The sequence below is a fragment of the Tachyglossus aculeatus genome, chromosome 12 (genome assembly GCF_015852505.1).
Source record: "Tachyglossus aculeatus isolate mTacAcu1 chromosome 12, mTacAcu1.pri, whole genome shotgun sequence".
Classification (NCBI taxonomy): domain Eukaryota; kingdom Metazoa; phylum Chordata; class Mammalia; order Monotremata; family Tachyglossidae; genus Tachyglossus; species Tachyglossus aculeatus.
The window spans coordinates 29,596,606-29,615,724 of NC_052077.1; the positions used below are offsets into that span (position 1 = coordinate 29,596,606).

A 19,119-nucleotide genomic window follows, 5' to 3' on the forward strand; every position below is an offset into this window, starting at 1 on the left:
TGGAAGAACCCAAGGCTCAGTATCATCAAATACGTGCTGAGAGCCAGGACTGGTACTCAGATTCATTCATTCAATCGTATTTATTGAGCGCTTACTGTGTGCAGAGCACCGTACTAAGCGCTTGGGAAGTACAAGTTGGCAACACATAGAGACGGTCCCTACCCAACAGTGGGCTCACAGTCTACAAGATCTCCCAACACCTATTCACTGAGCGGTGCTGGCTGTCTCAGGCCAGTTAACTGTCACTCGCTAATAGCTCTTTGAAAAGATGGATGGAAAAAAGGATAGAAAGTGATGAGCACAGTGGCATTTGGAATTAGCTAAAGCGTTATTTTTTTTTAAATTAAAAAACTTTGTGACTTGAAATAAGTTTCCCTGGGAAGGAAAAAGGATCATCTTCAAATGTACGAACTGAATCCCTGTATTTTACGAACCTTTCCAGCTGCATGCCGGTCTCCTTTAAAAATGATACTCTCTTCATTAATTGGAGGTAGGTCAGTTAGGGACTCAATAATTACTAAAAAGAAAATTTAAAAATCCAATAGTTACTTTAAAAACTGATGAAAGTCAAACGCATACCAAGCTAGATTAAACATTAAATTGAGAATTTAACCTTCAATATGGAAATTTATCCAAGACCTAAATCAGGCAGAATCTTGGAAGAGAGAGGTGATTTGACGAGAAGAGGTTGCAAAGTGCACTGTGCCGTACACTCTTTGCTTAACACGACGGCCGTGATTTAAAATAACCCCGAGAAAACTGGAAATTAAAACAGCCCCACTTTCACCACAAAAGTCAATTCATTTTTATTTAAATAACAAAGTTGCATTATGTATCTTCCAAGCCATCTTTACTCTAAGGCTCCAACTGCACTTAAGACATACAGAAAAATCCAGGTCTTTGGGTAGTGTACTTGAAACTCTTCCCTGATACATACTAAGCGCTTAACAAAAACCAGAAACAGAAAAGAACGGCTTCATCACTGAAGCTACATAATAATGATCTTGGCCACATTATCACTTACAGCACTAAGGCCAGTACAAGCACAAAGAAAACTACGCTAGAACACCTCAAAAAGGTCTTTTGGGCACAAGTTGCCTAGACACTAGTGAAAGTACATTCTCTTCCAGATCTCTAAGGTACCATTTAGTAAATTACTCTTCCTCTATATAGTTGCAAGTTATTCAAAGTAGATCTTAACCTACACCTGAAAACAGTAATCACTGATCAACAGCACTGATACAATAATCTAGAAATCAAGTGACTCTTCTCAGTCATTCAGGGACCAGTGCTCTGTGTACTACCTCTGCTATTGTTCTCACTACCAAGCATCTGCGCTACTTTGAAACCACCTGCGGGAAGTCAATTCCCTACCAGAATAGTTGGCAAGGAGATATGAATAGCATGAAAGGCTCAGTCTAATTGAGCGGAACTCAAGGGGAGTGAACAAACTGACTAACTCGGTTTTAGGTACCCAGTTTCATTCCGAGCAAACTGTCTATAATTTTCCTTAAGGATCTGCAGCCTGATATTTTCGGGAGAGTGATCTGTTAAATCTAGAAGCTGGAACTCCAGTTTGTGCCCCTTCTATGGCACTGAAGGACAAGCTTGGGGACAAACTGAAGTGTGGAGGTGGTGGGCTTTTTTTTTATTTTATTTTGGTCAGTTGTTAAAATGGACAGACTTCCTGAAGGTTAAGAGATGACGATTTTCACACTCTCCTACTGAGGAATAATACTGTAAACTAATGCCATCAGATTGGCTCTTTGTTTTAAAGCCTAGATGCAAAAAATAAGGACTTCAAATAAGGACTTCAAATATTTCTCTGTCAGATAATCAGAGAAATATAATTACTACTTGACAGATGAAGAAAGAAAAGAGTAAGGAATCAATCCATCAATGGTATATATTAAGAGCTTACTATGTGCAGAGCACCGGTCTAAGCACTTGGGAGAGAATTACATACTAACATTTTAAATACAGGATGCACATTCAGGTATATTGTACCTACCCAACTGTTCAATTATGCTTGAAACCACCCCAAAAGGTTTCAGTTCAACCTCTTCAGGCAAAATTATAGTCAGCTCTTCAACAGAAGGCAGCTCCTGTAAAAAAAATATACAATATATTCACCTTCAAAATACAACAATTCAGGCAAACAGCTCCCTCTACTCATTGCAAAACCCCCCTCCACTATAACACTGCAAACACTTTTCTTTTGAAGTTTAGTAAAAATCAACCCAGAGAAAGCTTCGATCATCCATCCTAAGAAATGGCACTGAAAAATATAAAAATGGTGCTGCCCCTATAAATCGAGAATAGTCCTATAGCTTATTTTTATTATTAGAAGACAAATATTCGCAAGGCCCTCGGGGTCCACATATCTTCAATTTCATGGATCTCGACTATCTACTTTCAAGGTGAAAGGGGTTTCACTGAACAAGAAACAACACTAAATCTGTAGGCAATGAAGCAAAAGGCAAACAGGTTTGGCTTTCCCGCCACACCATCACCCCACCAGCTAGGGGATATTCACTTTGGCTGAGTGAATGCTCCAAACATCACCTCGGAGTCACAGATGCCATCTTTTGCCTGTAGAATTTCTTACACCATTCTCTGCCCGAGGTCACATAGCAGACAACTGGTGGGGCCTGAATTAGAACACAGGTCCTTCTGACCCTCAGGCCCGTGCTCTATTCACTAAGCCGTGCTGTTTCTCTACAGAACTTAGTTCTGTCAAAGTACTGGTTGGGAAGTATTTTGGCTAGGATGTCATTAAGGAATCAGGAAACGTTTGTCTGACAAGACAAGGCTATTTCGATACAGCACCATCAGGGAAATAGTTTGTGAGCATGGGAAGATATGCACGGCCTAAAGCCGGCGGGGGGGGTGGGGTTTGCTGCAATGAGGGTTTTCCTTGGGTGCCCCTTATAAGTGGCCTCACACCTTGATTGGCATGCTGACCTTGCTCCCTACTCGCACTATAATAATAATAACGATGGCATTTACTAAGCGCTTTACTATATGCAAAGCACTGTTCTAAGCACTAGGGAGGTTACAAGGTGATCAGGTTGTCCCACGGGGGGCTCACGGTCTTAATCCCCATTTTACAGATGAGGGAACTGAGGCCCAGAGAACTGAAGTGACTTGCCCAAAGTCACACAGCTGACAATTGGTGGAGCCGGAATTTGAACCCATGACCTCTGACTCCAAAGCCTGGGCTCTTTCCACTGAGCCACGCTGCTTTAGGGACTGTGGGGAGGGAAGATGCAAAAACTACACTAAACGGATTTGGTCCCTGCTTTTGGAAGGGACCACCTTGTACTATACTAAGCAGTAAATTACTTCACTAATTCACTTGGGAATGTTGACTATTAAAGAAGCTATTCAAGCCAGAAAAAAAGTGTAAGCCCTGTTTGTGGTACTCTCTATTGACTTACTGTGGCAGAATCTGACTAAAAATATCTACATTTTAAATATATATCGAGACTGTAAGCTCACTGAGGGGAGGAAATGTGACTATCAATTTTACTTTACTGTACCCTCCCAAGCGCTTAGTGAATTACAATCAATATGATTGAATAAGTACAGGCAAGTCATTTTTATAAACACACACAAACTTCCAACCTGGAAAAAACTCCCCATTTTTACTATCAGGCCTTGTTTCTAGTTTCTTTAAGAGGGAAAGAGGATGAAAGGAAAGAGAAGGCCAAAACAAAATTATCTATTGTATCTACAGCCGGTCTGGACAAAAATCCTCATACTGTGTGGCTTCATATCTTATTAGAGGGCTAGAAGCCATAAGAAGATTGTTCTGGTCTAGAGATAGGACTAATGGGTTTCTAAGTGGCTGTCCCTTCAACTCACCCTAACCTACCCCATCACTTAATCACAGAGGCCATCATCATTTTTCATAGTCAATCCTGCGGTATACCAAAATGAACAAGAATGGCATTCAGATAATGGGAGGCTTGTGGCTCCATCCCAACCACGTTATTTCTGGCCCCAATTTTCGTAAGCCCTGTTGGCTTCCTTGACCCTTCCCGGAGTGACAGACAGAAAGAGCTTTTGGACCTCAGAACTCCCTTTTGGATCACATGGTAGTACTGCTCCCCAGTCTCAGGCGTGGATGGGATCTGGGCTATGGGAGTTATAGAATACGCTAGTTGGGTCAGTTTAGCCATCCCTTCTATAGGCTGTGGGACAGGGACTGTGCTCAACTCAATTTGCTTGTATCCACCTCAGAGTTTAATGGAGTGCCTGCCAAACAGTAAGCACTTAATATCATTATTATTATTATTATTATTATTACTATTATCATCATCATTAACCTGCCTCTTGGGAAAAACACTAAAGGACAACTGGAAAAATGGCTAACATCTTTCACCTGAGTGTGTTATCATCATAGGAAATTCAATCTTTGAGCACAAAATGAATATAAAGAAGAAATGATTGTATTCAATTCCCTTAATGCTAAGTGGTTTCAGTCCAAGCCTTGGGAATCCTGTATAATCAACTCAAGAGCATTTAAAAATGAGTGAAAAGTGACGGCACCTGACAAGGTCACTGTGAAACCAAAGCGATACATATATCTATCACTGATGGAGGGAATCCTTGACCTTAAAAGTCTTCCCTCTAAATCTTAGCAGAGTTAACCACAGAGGCGCTGAATTTCGGCCAAGTGTACTTTGAAGAATATACTCTCCCTCAGGGTCTAGGTTAAGTTCTCCCATTAGAGGCCTCTAAAAGGGAGATCGAAGGTTGGAATTGGATCCCATCCTAAATTAGCAGGCAATGAATGACATAAGCATTTCCACTGCAGTGAGGTGAATTAAAAGTACATGTCCTCCCTCACGATTCTTACAAGTGCTCCGGAAACCAACAACTTGCTCCGTGAAGGTGGTGTGCCAATATAACGCTAGCATAAAATATTTTATGCAAATTATAAGCAAGACTAAAATCAACAAAATAATTATTAAAATTTAATTTAGCTTTGCTAGTGTTCATGTGACCATGAACAGACTGGCTAACATCCTCTCCCTCATTCATTAGCTAAAGAGGAATGGTACTGAAAAGTATAGAACATCTTACCTATCAGGCTGGATCATGACCTCTACGTTACCGTTCAACCATTACCATTAGAGAGGCAGCATGGCTCGTGGGAAAGAACATGGGCTTTGGAGTCAGAGGACATGGGTTCAAATCCCAGCTCCGCCACTTGCCAGCTGTGTGATTTTGGGCAAGTCATTTAACTTCTCTGGGCCTCAGTTACCTCATCCGTAAAATGGGGATTAAGACTGGGAGCCCCACATGGGACAACCTGATCACCTTGTATCCCCCCACCCCCCAGCGCTTAGAACAGTGCTTTGCACATAGTAAGCGCTTAATAAATACCATATTATATATTACTACATTATTACCATCACAAAAGGAACAGAGTGGATGATGATGCCAATATTTGAGAAGTCAGAGTCACAATGTCAAAATAACATTTCCCAAAAACTTTTCTGTTTATATTCCAAGACTTCAAAACACTAATTATCTCTCAGGATGTTTCCCAAGTAAATACTGACGAAAATCACTAAATATGTGCATCCCTTTTAACAGAATCTAGTCACTGTCTGAATCAACAGGTCCAATTTTAGGCATGCTTCCCTAGCTGAGGGCTGAATCAGGACTAACACCCTTCCTTGTAAGGAGCAGAAACAGTCCCCCTCCACCAGAAAGAATACATGGCAAGGAAATCTGAAAAGAGAAAAACAACTAATTATCGCTCAGGATGCTTCCCAAGTAAACAATGACTGAAAATAACTAAATATCTGCTTCCCTTTAAACAGAATCTAGTCAATGTCTTTGAATCAACAGGTCCAATTTTAGGCATCCTTCCCTAGCTGGGGGCTGAACCAAGATTCGGAAACAGTCACCCTCCAACAGAAAAATATACATGGCTAGGAAATCTGAACAAATAAAAACAACTTTCCAAACTTAAAGGAGGATATTACCGGCAACGGAACGATTGCAATCTGTCCATAAAGAAATACAAATATTAAGCTTCTCTGCATTAGACCAATACAATTGCTCATAGTACTTGCTGGACATGTATAATGATTCTGCAAGATGCCCTCCACTCTTTCCTGAATTCAGTGGTAATTTACCTAAACTACCCAGAAAAACTGGAAAATATACACCAGCTTTACCACTTACCACAAGGTGAAACATAACTTCATCTCATGGAAATGAATTAAGAACTTGCACACAGAACCTGACCAATACCTGAAACTGTTACCCAAAAAATCCTCAATTCAACCAATTGTTCTTTTACAACTCTGTGTCCAGATGTTTAAGTTTACTTATATCATGTCTGCTCTCATGCTATCAATCATATGGTCTGATGGCTGAAGAATCAGTAAAACTTAGTCCCTATAGGAATTGTCACATTAATTAGAAAATTAAAAAACTCAAGCACCATTTAACTGGAAAAGTGATATTTTGTAGGGAAATTTTCTTTAGCAAGCCAACTTTCAAAACTCTGGCGTAAGACTTATTTTTTTCTAAATGCCTGAGGAAAAAACCTTTGAAAATTTCAGCTAATAAAGTGATATATTGTTGCCAAGGACCATGGTAAAAAATTAGTCAGAAGCAAATATATTTTTATCCGTATCACTGCAAATTTTTAAACCATATATGGTAAGTGTTTGGGGAATGGTGCGGGGGCAAAACCATTGGCAAGCAAACTAAGTTCATTCTTCTCTTGAGCCCCTTGCAAATTTCAAATATGGTTAACCCATTAAGCTAAGCAATTCCTTACTATTTAATACAGTGCTGCGGCTGAGCCATCACTCCCCCTTACTGGAAAGTAACCTCAAGATCATCATGAGACTGATGTCTGCTGAAGTTGAGGTCAAAGATGCAGCCGCTCTTCATCTATGTCATCATGCAATCAAGGCTGATGGGTCTTCTAAAGATTTTTCCTGTGGAGCCTTTGTCCAATACATAAAAAAGGCACTCATCAATACCACGTCCAATGATGAATAATAGATATCCACGCTTTTGAGGGGCAAACTCTGACACCGAGCAGAGGAAAACAGAACGGTTAGAAGTGATGGGCCCCAGAGAGGGCAGATTCCCCAAGGCGTGAATATGGACAACAAAAACTCCAAGCTTTGACTTTCTGGCCCCTCCCGGTTACAGCCCAACTCCTTGACTAACCAGCTGTATGGTGAGTGAAACCACTTAGAGGGCTGGTTAAAATTGGCGACTAACTTCCAAAATATACAGAGCAATGAGTCTGTGTATGTCTAACACTGACATTGCTCAGAGCACATATGCAAAAGAAAGGCTTTGCACATAGTAAGCGCTTAACAAATGCCATTAAAAAAAAAGTTACAGAACACTGGAAGAAACACAAGCCTTTCGCGCCAAGAAGCAGCATGGCCTACCTCGCTGAGGAAGCACGGTCCCGGAAGACAGAAGGACCTGGGTTCTAACCCTGGCTCCATCATGTGTCTGCTGTGTGACCTCGGGAAAGTCGCTTCACTTGTCTGTGCTTCGGTTACCTCATCTGTAAAATGGGGCTTAGGACTGTGAGCCTCGTGTGGGACATGGACTGTGTCCAACTTGATTTGCCTCTCTCATAGTAAGTGCTTAACAGATTACCACAAGAAAAAATGAATAATGTGACCATGGGAAAACACCAAAAGTGGAATTGTTGGAGAGGAAGAAGGGTATGTTTTAATCGTCACCGGGCCCTTGTAGACCTACCTATGGCTTCAAGGTTTGGGAGGCTACAGGGGGACGGGATGGCACAGGAAGGCGTGTGTGTGTGCTTGTGTGTCTGTGTCTGTGTACGCACGCACATGTTCAAGCCCCTTTGGTATCTAATGCAACTACATCTTCTGACTTCATAATCCAAGAAAACTCTTTGAAAAGATAAATTGCAGAAAACGGTTTACATAATTAACACGGGTTAAAACCGGGGAACAAAAAAACCACTATTTTCAGGGCCCTGACTCAACACACGGTTGTGTGATTCTTTTTCGTAAGATCTTAAAAACAGAAATTAGTTCTTTATATTGCACTAAATTTCACTACATCTGTTTCTCTACTATACAACCCTGTTTGTTTATTGTTACAAAATCAGTTCTTCAGTACTAATATTTCCTGTTTATTTTCTACTACGCATGTCAATTTTTCTCTCAGGTTCTGCCATATGTTGGAGATAATACAAAGTAGACCATTATTTTTTTCCTCAAATGGTATATTGCAATTTCCTTTGATGGATTAAGAAAAACTTTTGAAATAGAGTGCTGCAGTCAAATTGATACACTGCTTTAACTACCCCCTTTCAAAAAAAATTCATTTCCATTTTTAAAAAAGGGTAGAATCTTTGAATGGCTGATTATTCAACCGCTTCCTAGATGCACGCCTTAATAAAGGTCAAAAGTCCCAGAACCCTAATTATGATCCTGACATCAAGCCATACACTGAATTTGCTAATTTTTGGTCACAGGCCCATAAATGATCTACTCACTGATTTCATTCATTCAATCGTATTTATTGAGCGCTTACTGTGTACAGAGCACTGCACTAAGCGCTTGGGAAAGTACAATACAGCAGTGAAATAAACAGTAGGGTGAGAAATTCCCTTTGAGTGCAAAGACACTGTCTGAATCGTTGTCAGTTAAGACTAAATTAAAACCTTGTGATTGTTCCACGCAAGTGTCTAATAGACGCATATTCTCCACTACATCCATGTCTCTCCTGTTCAAATGCCCTTCATTTAGCCATGACAAGGGCACTCGGATCTTAATGTCAGTATTTCTTACAATGCTATCACTTGGCATTAACACTGATTTTGCAGTGTACCTGTGAAGGCAATTGGAATGCTACTTCAGGAACTTGAGAACCAAACTCCTATTAATGTGAATCTGTTTGGACAAGAACGTGATTGTGGCACTGGTTAATCAACGGTATTTACACAGTGCTTATTATGCGCAGAACACTGTACTAAGCACTTGGGAGAGAACGATACAACACAGTTGGGAGACAATTTCCCTGCCCATAAAGACCTTACAGTCTTGTCTATCAATCGTATTTATTGAGCACTTACTGTGTGCTGAGCACTGTACTAAGCGCTTGTCAGGGAGACAGACATTAAAATAAATTACAGATATGCACATAAGTGTTGTCAGGCTGTACCCAAGGGAGATCCAGATCCAAGAGCAGAAGGGAGAGGAAGTAGGGGAAGAGAGGGTCCCTTAGAGATGTGATTTTATTAGGCTCTGAAGGTAGGGAGAGTAGTGATTGGGCCCATATGGAGAAGGAGGGAGTTCCAGGTCAGAAGGATGATGAAGGAAAGGGGTCGGCCTTGAGAAGGATAACACCGGGACACAGTGAGCCAACTGGCACTTGAGGAGTGAAGTGCGCAGTCTGGGCTGTAGTAGGATATCAGTGAGTTAAGGTAGCAGGAGGCGAGTGGTTTAAAGGAATTCTGTTTGTTGCCAAGGTGGATGGAAAACCACTGAAGATGCTTGAGAAGTGTGGAGATGTAATCTGAAGAGGCTTTTTCAGAAAAATGAACCGGACAGCAGACTGAAATATGGATGGTGGGAGTGGGGAGAGACAGGATGCAGGGAGCTCAGGTGGGGAGGCTGATGCAATATTCACGGCGGGGTAGGATGAGTACTTGGATCAGCGGAGTCGTAGTTCAAATTTGTGAAGGTGGAACCCACACGATTTGGTTGACAGACGATGGGGATGATGCCAAGGTTGCAGCGTGACTACTGCTGTCATGTTTTCCTTGGTGCCCAGGTTCTTCAGGAATGGAGCCCAAGAGACGGGGTGGTCCCATGAATTGGGCATACACGGATCCAAAGCACAATGCGACCCTGCCATATCAACCAATCAACCAACTGGAAGCAGTGTGGCCTAGTGGACAGAGCATAAGGATCTGGGTTCTAATCCCAGCTGCCCCACTTGTCTGCTGTGTGACCTTAGGCAAGTCACCCCAATTCTCTATGCCTCAGTTACCTCCTCTACAAAATGGGGATTTAAGGCTTTGAGCCCGAAGTGGGACAGGGACTGTGTCCAACCTGATTAGCTTGTAACTGCCCCAGTGTTTAGCACAGTACCTGGAACAGAGTAAGCTCCTAACAAATTCCATTAAAAAAAAAATCATATTTATTGAGCACTTATTAAATAACACCTGTAGTGTTTGTTAAGTGCTTACTGTGTGCCAGGGACTGGACTAAGCGCTGGGGTGGTGACAAAGTCCCTGTCCCACATGGGGCTCACATTCTCAATCCTCATTTTACAGATGAGATAACCGAGGCACAGAAGTCAAGTAAGTTGCCCAAGGTCACAAAGAAGAAGCGTTGCAGAGCCGGGATTAGAACTCATGACCTTCTGACTCCTGGGGCCATGCTCGATCCCCAAAGCCATGCTGCTTCATATGTGGAGAGCACAGCACCAGTTGCTTGGGGGACAGCACGACATACCTGACTTGATAAACATGTTCCCTGCCCACAGGAACATACACACGGAGTTGCTGTACTTTGCACTGAAGCCAACCCTTCAAGTCAAGCAATGAGTAGTTCAAGCATTGTGTCCTGGGTTATTAAGAGCTACTGAAACCTACCTCACAACCCTTCTCCCAACAAGATGACACCCTTACATGAGGGCTTGGGATGAAACACTAACTACTGATTAATTAATGAAAGTCTTGTTGGGCACTGGAAGCAAATCCATTACTACTCCAAAAGTCCTGAAAATTACTGAGCCAAATTTTCCTGTGAATACACTACAGGTGCAGGATGGATAATAATAATAATGATGATAGCATTTACTGAGCGCTTACTGTGTGCAAAGCACTGCTTTAAGTGCTGGGGAGGTTACAAGGTGATGAGGTTGTCCCATGGGGGGGGGGGGGGGGGCTCAGTCTTCATCCCCATTTTCCAGATGAGGGAACTGAGGCCCAGAGAAGTTAAGTGACCTTCCCAAAGTCACACAGCTGACAAGTGGTGGAGCTGGAATTTGAACCCACGGCCTCTGACTCCAAAGCCCGTGCTCTTTCCACCGAGCCATGCTGCTTCTCTGCTTCTGCTACTCAGAAAGCTGCAAATTATTTTTCCTAGTCACCATAACAGTATTTCCTATGCTGCAGCAATAATTTAAAGGTACCCTAGTGTCCTGACAAGCTTTTAACTTCTAAAAATAGCAAACACAAGGCAATAATTTATGCCCTTGGAGAACTTGGCTCACAATACATAAAATAAATCCATCATTCTCACAAGTAATTATAAATCCTCCAAATCTCGTGGAGAATAGGTTAATTTAGATTTCTATATCAGTTACTTTTCTCCAGAAAAAGTGGCCCGGCTTACATAGACTGTTTTAGGTTCCAATCAACAAAGAAAAATGGACCTTTTTATTCACCTCTGTTGGGAAAAGCTAATTTCCACTTGGACTAGTGGACCAATCTCACAGAGATCATGATGTAAAACCAAGTCAGCAAACCCATGAATGGATAACAATCACTGTAAGTAAATGTTAGCAGTAACACACCATCCTAATAGAAAGAGTTTCATGCCGCTTCACCTACTAGGTTTAAAGCACATAGCCAGCAGTCTGCCTTTTGGGTATATCAAGCTCAATTCACTAAGCCAGAAAGTTTAGAAACAATCCAACTCTAATCCCCTCAAAAAAGCCAACAGTGGTTCTCAGCAAATACCACAATAAATGATAGATTATGCCCACTGAACCTAAATGTCTGTACAATCTAATTAGACTAAACTTCAATTTCCCACAAAGGATATCATCACCTCGGGCAGAGCGCAAGATCACCAGAAAAGCCATTTGAAAAGGCTCCTGTTTGTGAAATTTAAGACCAAGATTGAGGAAAGAGGAGTAAAGAGAAACTCCATGAAGCTTCAGAAAGTAATAAGTGGGGTCACCGTCCTTCAGAAGCCTAGTAGAGTGAACGCATTCAGCAAAAATTCTTGGTTAGACACAGGCAGCTAACAGGGGACCTATTTCTGAAACCTTTGCATTTCAAAAGACGCGCATTGACTCCTTGAGGCTCCACAGGCGTCATGCTCAAGTGCCACATCCTTTCTTCCAGCACCGCATCAATGTCCCATCGGGGCAGACTCATAATTTCCACTGCCCCCTAATGCCCTAATTAACTGACTCACTAGTATATAATGTCTTCAGTTTTGTCAAAAAAACATTTTCTGGTAATTTATTACCCACATTGCTGATCATTTCCATGGGAAAACTGGAGGCATTTAACATTGACGGTAAATGAGGAGTAGCTGTATCAGGAAATCAGAAAAGTTATTTGGACACGCAAGAATTTACTACTTAAATCTTGGTTACTCCATGCAGGTCACATGATGGTGGCAATATATTAGGCTGCACTGTTACCTTCAGTAACAACTTTTATCTGGTCACTAGTCGCTGTTCTGAAAATCAGCTGGCACTGAGCCTACATCGACGCAACACAAATACCACAAAACAATCAGGTCTGCTAGGGTTGTCTAGAACCCCTAAAAACACATGCACTTTATTTTTTAAGGTATTTGTTAGGCCCTTACTCTGTGCCAGGCACTGTATTAAGCACTGGGGTAGATACAAGATACAATCGGATTGGATACAATCCATGTCCTGCATGAGCTCTCAGTCTGAGTAAAAGGAAGAACACGTACTTAATCCCCATTTTACAGATGAAGAAACTGAGGCACAGGGATGCTATATGACATGCCAAGGTCACCCAGCAGGCAAGTGGCAGAGCCAGGATTAGACCCCAGGTCCTTCATTCATTTTTCATTCAATCGTATTTATTGAGCGCTTACTGTGTGCAGAGCACTCTACTAAGCACTTGGGAAATACAAGTCGGCCCCTGACTCCTATAGGCCATACTACTCAACAGCCTTAATAATTCATTTCAAGTTTATGAATCTGTCTCTTAGTTGAACAGAACTTTATTACTGAGTTGAGATGCTGTCATTTATTATTATTATTACTACTAATAATAATAATGAAGGTATTAAGCAGTTACTATGTGCCAGGCACTGTACTAAGCACTGGGGTGCATACAAGCAAATCGGTTTGGATACAGTCCCTGTCTCACATGGGGCTCACAGTCTCAATCCCCATTTTACAGATGAGGGAACTGAGGCACAGAGCAGTGAAGTGACTTGCCCAAGGTCACCCAGCAGACAAGTGATGGAGCCGGGATGAGAACCTGACCTTCTTACTCCCAGGCCCGTGCTCTGAGTCGGTTTATATACTAATCGCAGCATCCTTAACTTATATTCAAGGTTTACGTTTAATTGCACAACTAGAGTATTCAAAAAACACCCTGCACGAATGTAAAATGTCGACACTACTAAAGCATTCATTCATTCATTCAATTGTATTTATTGAATGCTTACTGTGTGCAGAGAACTGTACTAAGCGCTTGGGAAGTCCAGGTTGGCAACATCTAGAGACGGTCCCTAACAGTGGGCTCACAGTCTAGAAGGACGTGGCTTGCCCAAGGTCACCCAGCAGACACGTAGTAGAGTGGAATTAGAACCCAAGTCCTTCTGCCTCCCGGGCCCGTGCTCTATAATAATAATAATAATAATGGCATTTATGTAAATGCCACCTGTAAAATGGGGATTAAGACTGTGAGCCCCACGTGGGCCAACCTGATCGCCCTGTAACCTCCCCGGCGCTTACAACAGTGCCTTGCACACAGTAAGCACTTAATAAATGCCATTATTATTATGAAGTGCTTACTATGTGCAAAGCACTGTTCCAAGCGCCGGGGAGGATACAAGGCGATCAGGTTGTCCCATGGGGTTGGGGGGGGGGGGAGCTCACAGTTTACAGATGAGGGGACTGCAGATGGAAGCAGATGGAAGAGAGGCAGCCAAACACTTGAACGCTAATAAAAATGTCAGACTGAACTACATTAGCACGGTGAGGATGCGGTCATCAAAAATTCCTACATGAATACTGATGTCAGCGTTTCTGCCATTAGCTCAGGGGGCGGCAAGAGGACCGGAGAGAGGCTGGCAGAGAAGAAGCCCCTTTCCCTGGCCCTCCTGCTTCTCATCCCGCAAGCTCCCAGAAGCTGGCTCTTGCCGTTCTTGCCTCTGCAGCTCCTTCCTTGGGCTCCTTTCCCAAGGTCCATTCCTTGGTTTGCTGTGAAGAAAGTTAGCAGAACTGTCGGTGATGAAGACATCATTTTAAGAAGGGTAGTTCACAGGTTGCTCTGTGTAATTTATGTAAATACTTCATGTTCTTAAAAAGCTGATACACACCTGGCTCCGCCATCTCACACGAATTCCTCCTTGTTCACTGGGATGTGGACTTGCTTCTGGGATTGACTTGAGACCCACTTGGAGGCTCTCCCTTTTTTAAAGGATAAGTTGACTGAAAGGAAGATCATCCTCGAGGATGAAGTCTCCAGTCTCCAAAATAACATTCCAAAAGTGGCTTAAATATTGAGCTGAGAGTTCTCCCATACAGTCGGAGACAGCTTCCAAAAACAAATGGCAGCATCAACTATGCAGTTACAAATAACATACTGAGACAGGATTATTCTAAGGTTCTTCAAAACAAAGTTCCCTGCAGTGCAATCTGTCTCAGAGAGTGCTACTGGTAAACGAATCGTCTGCCAGAAAGGGATGTTTCAAGCAAGTAAATAGGCCATTCAATGACACGCAGGAGGTATAGGTTCTGACCCCTGGCTCCTGCTGATGCTTCCTCATGAACTGAGGCCAGAATCCATTTCTTCTGGCCTTAGAAATTGTCTTAACATTTTCGTGAAAACAGTTGGATTTCTCTTTCTGCAAACTGAGTGGCCAATGTAATCCACATCTTGTGGAGAGTTAGCTGAAGAACGCATCTACTAAAAGACAATTTACCCTATTCCTCCACTGATGGGTACTGCAAAAAAGAATTGGGATATCTCCATGGGTTTAAAGAAACCAAACAGAATTTTTTTCCTTAAGAACAAGGGTTGTCTAGCTTGGTGATTACTAAAGACAGTAACAACCACTGTATTTATGCTTTTGCTCCCTTGTTCTTCCTATGTGAGGCATGTGATTTCAACACCGCAGCAATCATTTCATATTGTTCCAAGATAAGACCTAAATCAGGTGAAGATAAAGGTCACTAGAATAATAGGTGGCTTGCTGATAAGAGGCAACAGATTACTTGTTATCTCCATGGGTTGAAATCTGAATAAGAGCTTTTTTCACTACTGACTGACATTCTTGACGGATGCAAACTGAAGAGTATTTTTAATATTGAAAACACACACAGACATACACACACGGACCTTCCTCTGACTCTAAGAGAGGCAAATGTTTGATCAATCCAATGGTTCCTGGGCTGTCCTGGATTCTGGGGGTGGGGAGGGGAGGGAATGGGGGAGGAAGAGTGCACACCAGGATCTCCTACTTCAGGCCATAACGCAGTGCTCTGCACAAAGTTAATGCTCAAAAAATGCGACAATGGAGTTGGAAGACACAATCTCTGTCTTCAGTGCTCTGCACATGGTAAGAGCTCAATAAATACGATTGATTGATTGCCATCTGGGTACCCGTGGCTTCAAGTCTGAGCTTCAATCAATTGCAAAGCCTGCAGAGGGCCGGGCCCAGCCCCACCCACCCTTCCCCTGCCACCCAGACAGGAGAGTGGCAGGAGGGCATGGGACAACTGTTTAGGAGTCTGTCAGGAAGAAACGGACTCCCGCAAGAGACACGCGTTCTAGTGGCATTAGGGTCTTAATCAGATCCAGTCTGCCTGAAGGGTCTGACTGTCCAACAGCCACTGGAGACTAATTAATTCCTGTGCTAAACCGAGACCTGAGGGGTGACTCCTCTTCACAGGAGAAATACAGTCATTTGAAAGGAACGCCAGTAAACGGGAATAAAACTCTTCGCTTTGCACACTGGGCTTATTTTATTATTGAGATGTTTGCAAGGTCGCCAAGAGGATAAACACATTAAGCAAAGACTCTCCCCTGAAAAACGGCGGGGGGGAGGCTGAGCTTTAGAGCCAGAAAGTACAGATAAATCCATCAATGGTACTTACCAACTGCTTACACTGTCCAGAGCACTGTATTAAGCACTTGGGAGAGTACAATATATCAGAGTTGATAGACACTGCCCCTGCCCTCAAGAGACAGACAGTTAATAAATTACGGACACGTATGTTAAGTGCTGTGGGGCTGAAGGTGGGGTAAATATCAAGTACTGAAAGGATGTAAATCCAAGTGCAAGGACGAGGCAAAGAGGAGAGGGAGCAGGAGAAACAAAGGTCTAGTCAGGGATGGTCTCTTGGAGATGTACTTTTAAGAAGTCTCTGAAGGCAGGGAGACTGGCACTCCGTCATATATGAGGTGGGGTGGAGAGGGAGTTCCAGGCGAGGGAGGATGTGGGCAAGGAGTCGGCAGTGAGATATCAAGGTACGGTGAATACGTCGGCCTTAGGGAAATGAAGTGAGGGCTGGGTTACAGGAGGAAATCAGCAAGGTAAGGGTGGGAGGGGGCAAGCTGACTGAGTGCTTTAAAGCTGATGGTAAAGAGTTTCTTCTTGATGAGAAGGTGGATGGGCAACAACTGGAGGTTCTTGAGGACAGGGGAGGGGAGATATAGACTGAAGTTTTTTTTTCAGAAAAATAATCTGGGCAGTAGTTAAGACATTTCTACCACAAAATTGGTTTGGACCTCCACCAGGACAAAATAAATACAACTCTGGAAGTGTCCACACACAAGAAAGGTACTTCATCAAAATAATTTAAATGCAGAGCCGATGCCCTGGTCAGCACAGGAAAAGCTGTTACAAACTATCAGGGTTTTCTCAGCGTAGGTCTCCCGGGGATTCTCTTTAATATTTATGCTGTTACAATTCCTGCCGTCAAGCATTAAGATAAATCATCGGTTGCTCTGGCTGTATATTTGCGTGTATCAGCACGCTAGCTGTGTTTATTTCCCACAGGTAATGGTAAGACCAATATTTTTAAGCTAATCACTTTCAACAAAGTAAAACAATTTCAGATTTAATTTGGGGCTAGATTTCATACACTCGTCAGCCTTTAAACAATCAAATAATTGCTGTCCTGAAGCAGTTTCTTCCCACCTGGGATAGCGGGTGGGGCCTACAGCCAGCAAGGGAGGAGCCAGCGGGCTGCGAAGGCGCAGTGGGTGGCATGAGGGGCAGGGGAGAGGCTCCCTGCTTTCTGCTGGCACTAACTCGGGTTGGGTCCTCACCAGGAGACGGCCTTCGGACTGCTTTCCACAGCCCTTGGCACTGCTCCGCTCTCCCAACTCCAGAAGACCCAGAAGCTAACTAATGCCCTGCATGGTGGCACCTCTGACCCTATGGAGGAAAGTCTCCCACGCCATGAAAAACTAGTTCGGGGGGAGGTGGGCCGAGCCGGGTGGACAAAAACAAATACTTGTGAACGCTGCAGTGGCCACTACCACCCTCTAGACTGTAAGCTCCTTGCAGGCAGGGAAAGTATCTGTTTATTGTTATCTGTGAGCCCAATGTTGGGTAGGGACTGTCTCTATATGTTGCCAATTTGTACTTCCCAAGCACTTAGTACAGTGCTCTGCACCTAGTAAGCGCTCAATAAATACGATTGATGATGATGATATTGTACTCTCCCAGAGGCTTAGAACAGTGCTCTGCACACAGCAAGTGCTCAATAAATAAACTACCACCATCCCCTATTTGACCTGAATCTTTCAACTTTCCTTTGATGTTTGCTTTGAGATAATAATAATAATGATGGCATTTAAGCACTTACTATGTGCGAAGCACAGTTCTAAGCCCTGGGGGGTGGGGGTACAAGGTGACTAGGTTGTCCCACGTAGGGCTCACAGTCTTAATCCCCATTTTACAGACGCGGTAACAGGCACAGAAAAGTTAAGTGCCTTGCCCAAAACCACACAGCAGACAAGTGGCGGAGTCAGGATTAGAACCCATGACCCCTGACTCCCAAGCCCGTGCTCTTTCCACTGAGCCACGCTGCTTCTCCAAGTGGGCAACCGCCCGAGCATCCTTTGGTACCACTGGGGAATTGGAAAATTGTTTGCCATTTGCTTTCCAAAGCATCTGTTTGGATGGTGTTAATAAAATCGATTTGAAAGATTGAGCATTTGGAAAATTCTGCAATACAAAAGTATTCCAGAGACCAGTGTGCCTACTTTTTTTTAATAATGAAATAAAAGTAGACCAGAACTTTTAAGTTTAAGATTTGCCTTTTGGGATCAGTGTAAGTGAAATTCTACAGCCCGCATATACACTCTGAAAGGGCCAATTCCTTTTTTCCTTTATACTCCTAAACCACAAACCACAGGGAACAAACACAGCACTCTAATTTACCTTCTCCGTGCCTTTTAAAAGAGCTCTAGACGCCTTTCAATGCAACAACAATAAAACCACAATCTGTTAAACAAGGTATTCTCCATGAGCTATATAATTTTCACTTCAGGCTTAATAAGTCAATATTTTTAATAAACCATATCAGTAGCTTATCCTAGCTGCAATTCATTTTTAACTAAATATAGCAAACATCATAAAAGTTAACCGAGATTAAAATGAGTGAAACAATGGCATCATTTAGCAAAGGATAACATTTAAGCATTTCATTTCCTCAAGTTTCCACCTTGAAAATCGGGGTGGCTAATACCTGCTGCCAGATGTTTGTCTAGCCTATCGAGAGACTCAAATACAAAGTGCTGATATTGAAGACCGCACTGCTTAAGGATGGCCTGCTATCAACACAGAAAGGAGGCTAGTTGCTCATCAAAAACTCCTGTGTCACCTAAGAAGGCTTTTAACTATTGACTATCCAGTGACTGAAGAGCCAAGGAAAGGTTCGACAACCTTTTTGAGGAGAAGTGCCATATACACTCGAGCAGTTGGTGTGCAAAGAGCCAATCATACAATTAAACCACACAAGAACCCGGCTTCCTTATCTGCAAATTTAACAGTTTTAAACGCCTCAGATTCTTCGCTGAATCCCCAGGGGTCCGGGGCTACTTAGTAATTGTGGCACATGTTAAGCGCTTACTGTGTGCCAGGCACTGTACTGAGCGCTGGAGTGAATACACCA

The 19,119-nt window shown here is 42.8% G+C and overlaps 1 protein-coding gene across 1 annotated transcript in view; it reads right to left on the bottom strand.

Moving 5' to 3' along the window:
* Positions 1-19,119, bottom strand: part of NAF1 (nuclear assembly factor 1 ribonucleoprotein) — a 48,937-nt gene that overhangs the window by 16,594 nt on the left and 13,224 nt on the right. The window contains exons 7-8 of the mRNA XM_038755056.1: positions 2,012-2,105; positions 435-517 (exon numbers count right to left, since the gene is read on the bottom strand). Of these exons, the coding sequence (XP_038610984.1) occupies positions 435-517; positions 2,012-2,105 (177 nt within the window). The remainder of the gene's footprint in view (positions 1-434; positions 518-2,011; positions 2,106-19,119) is intronic.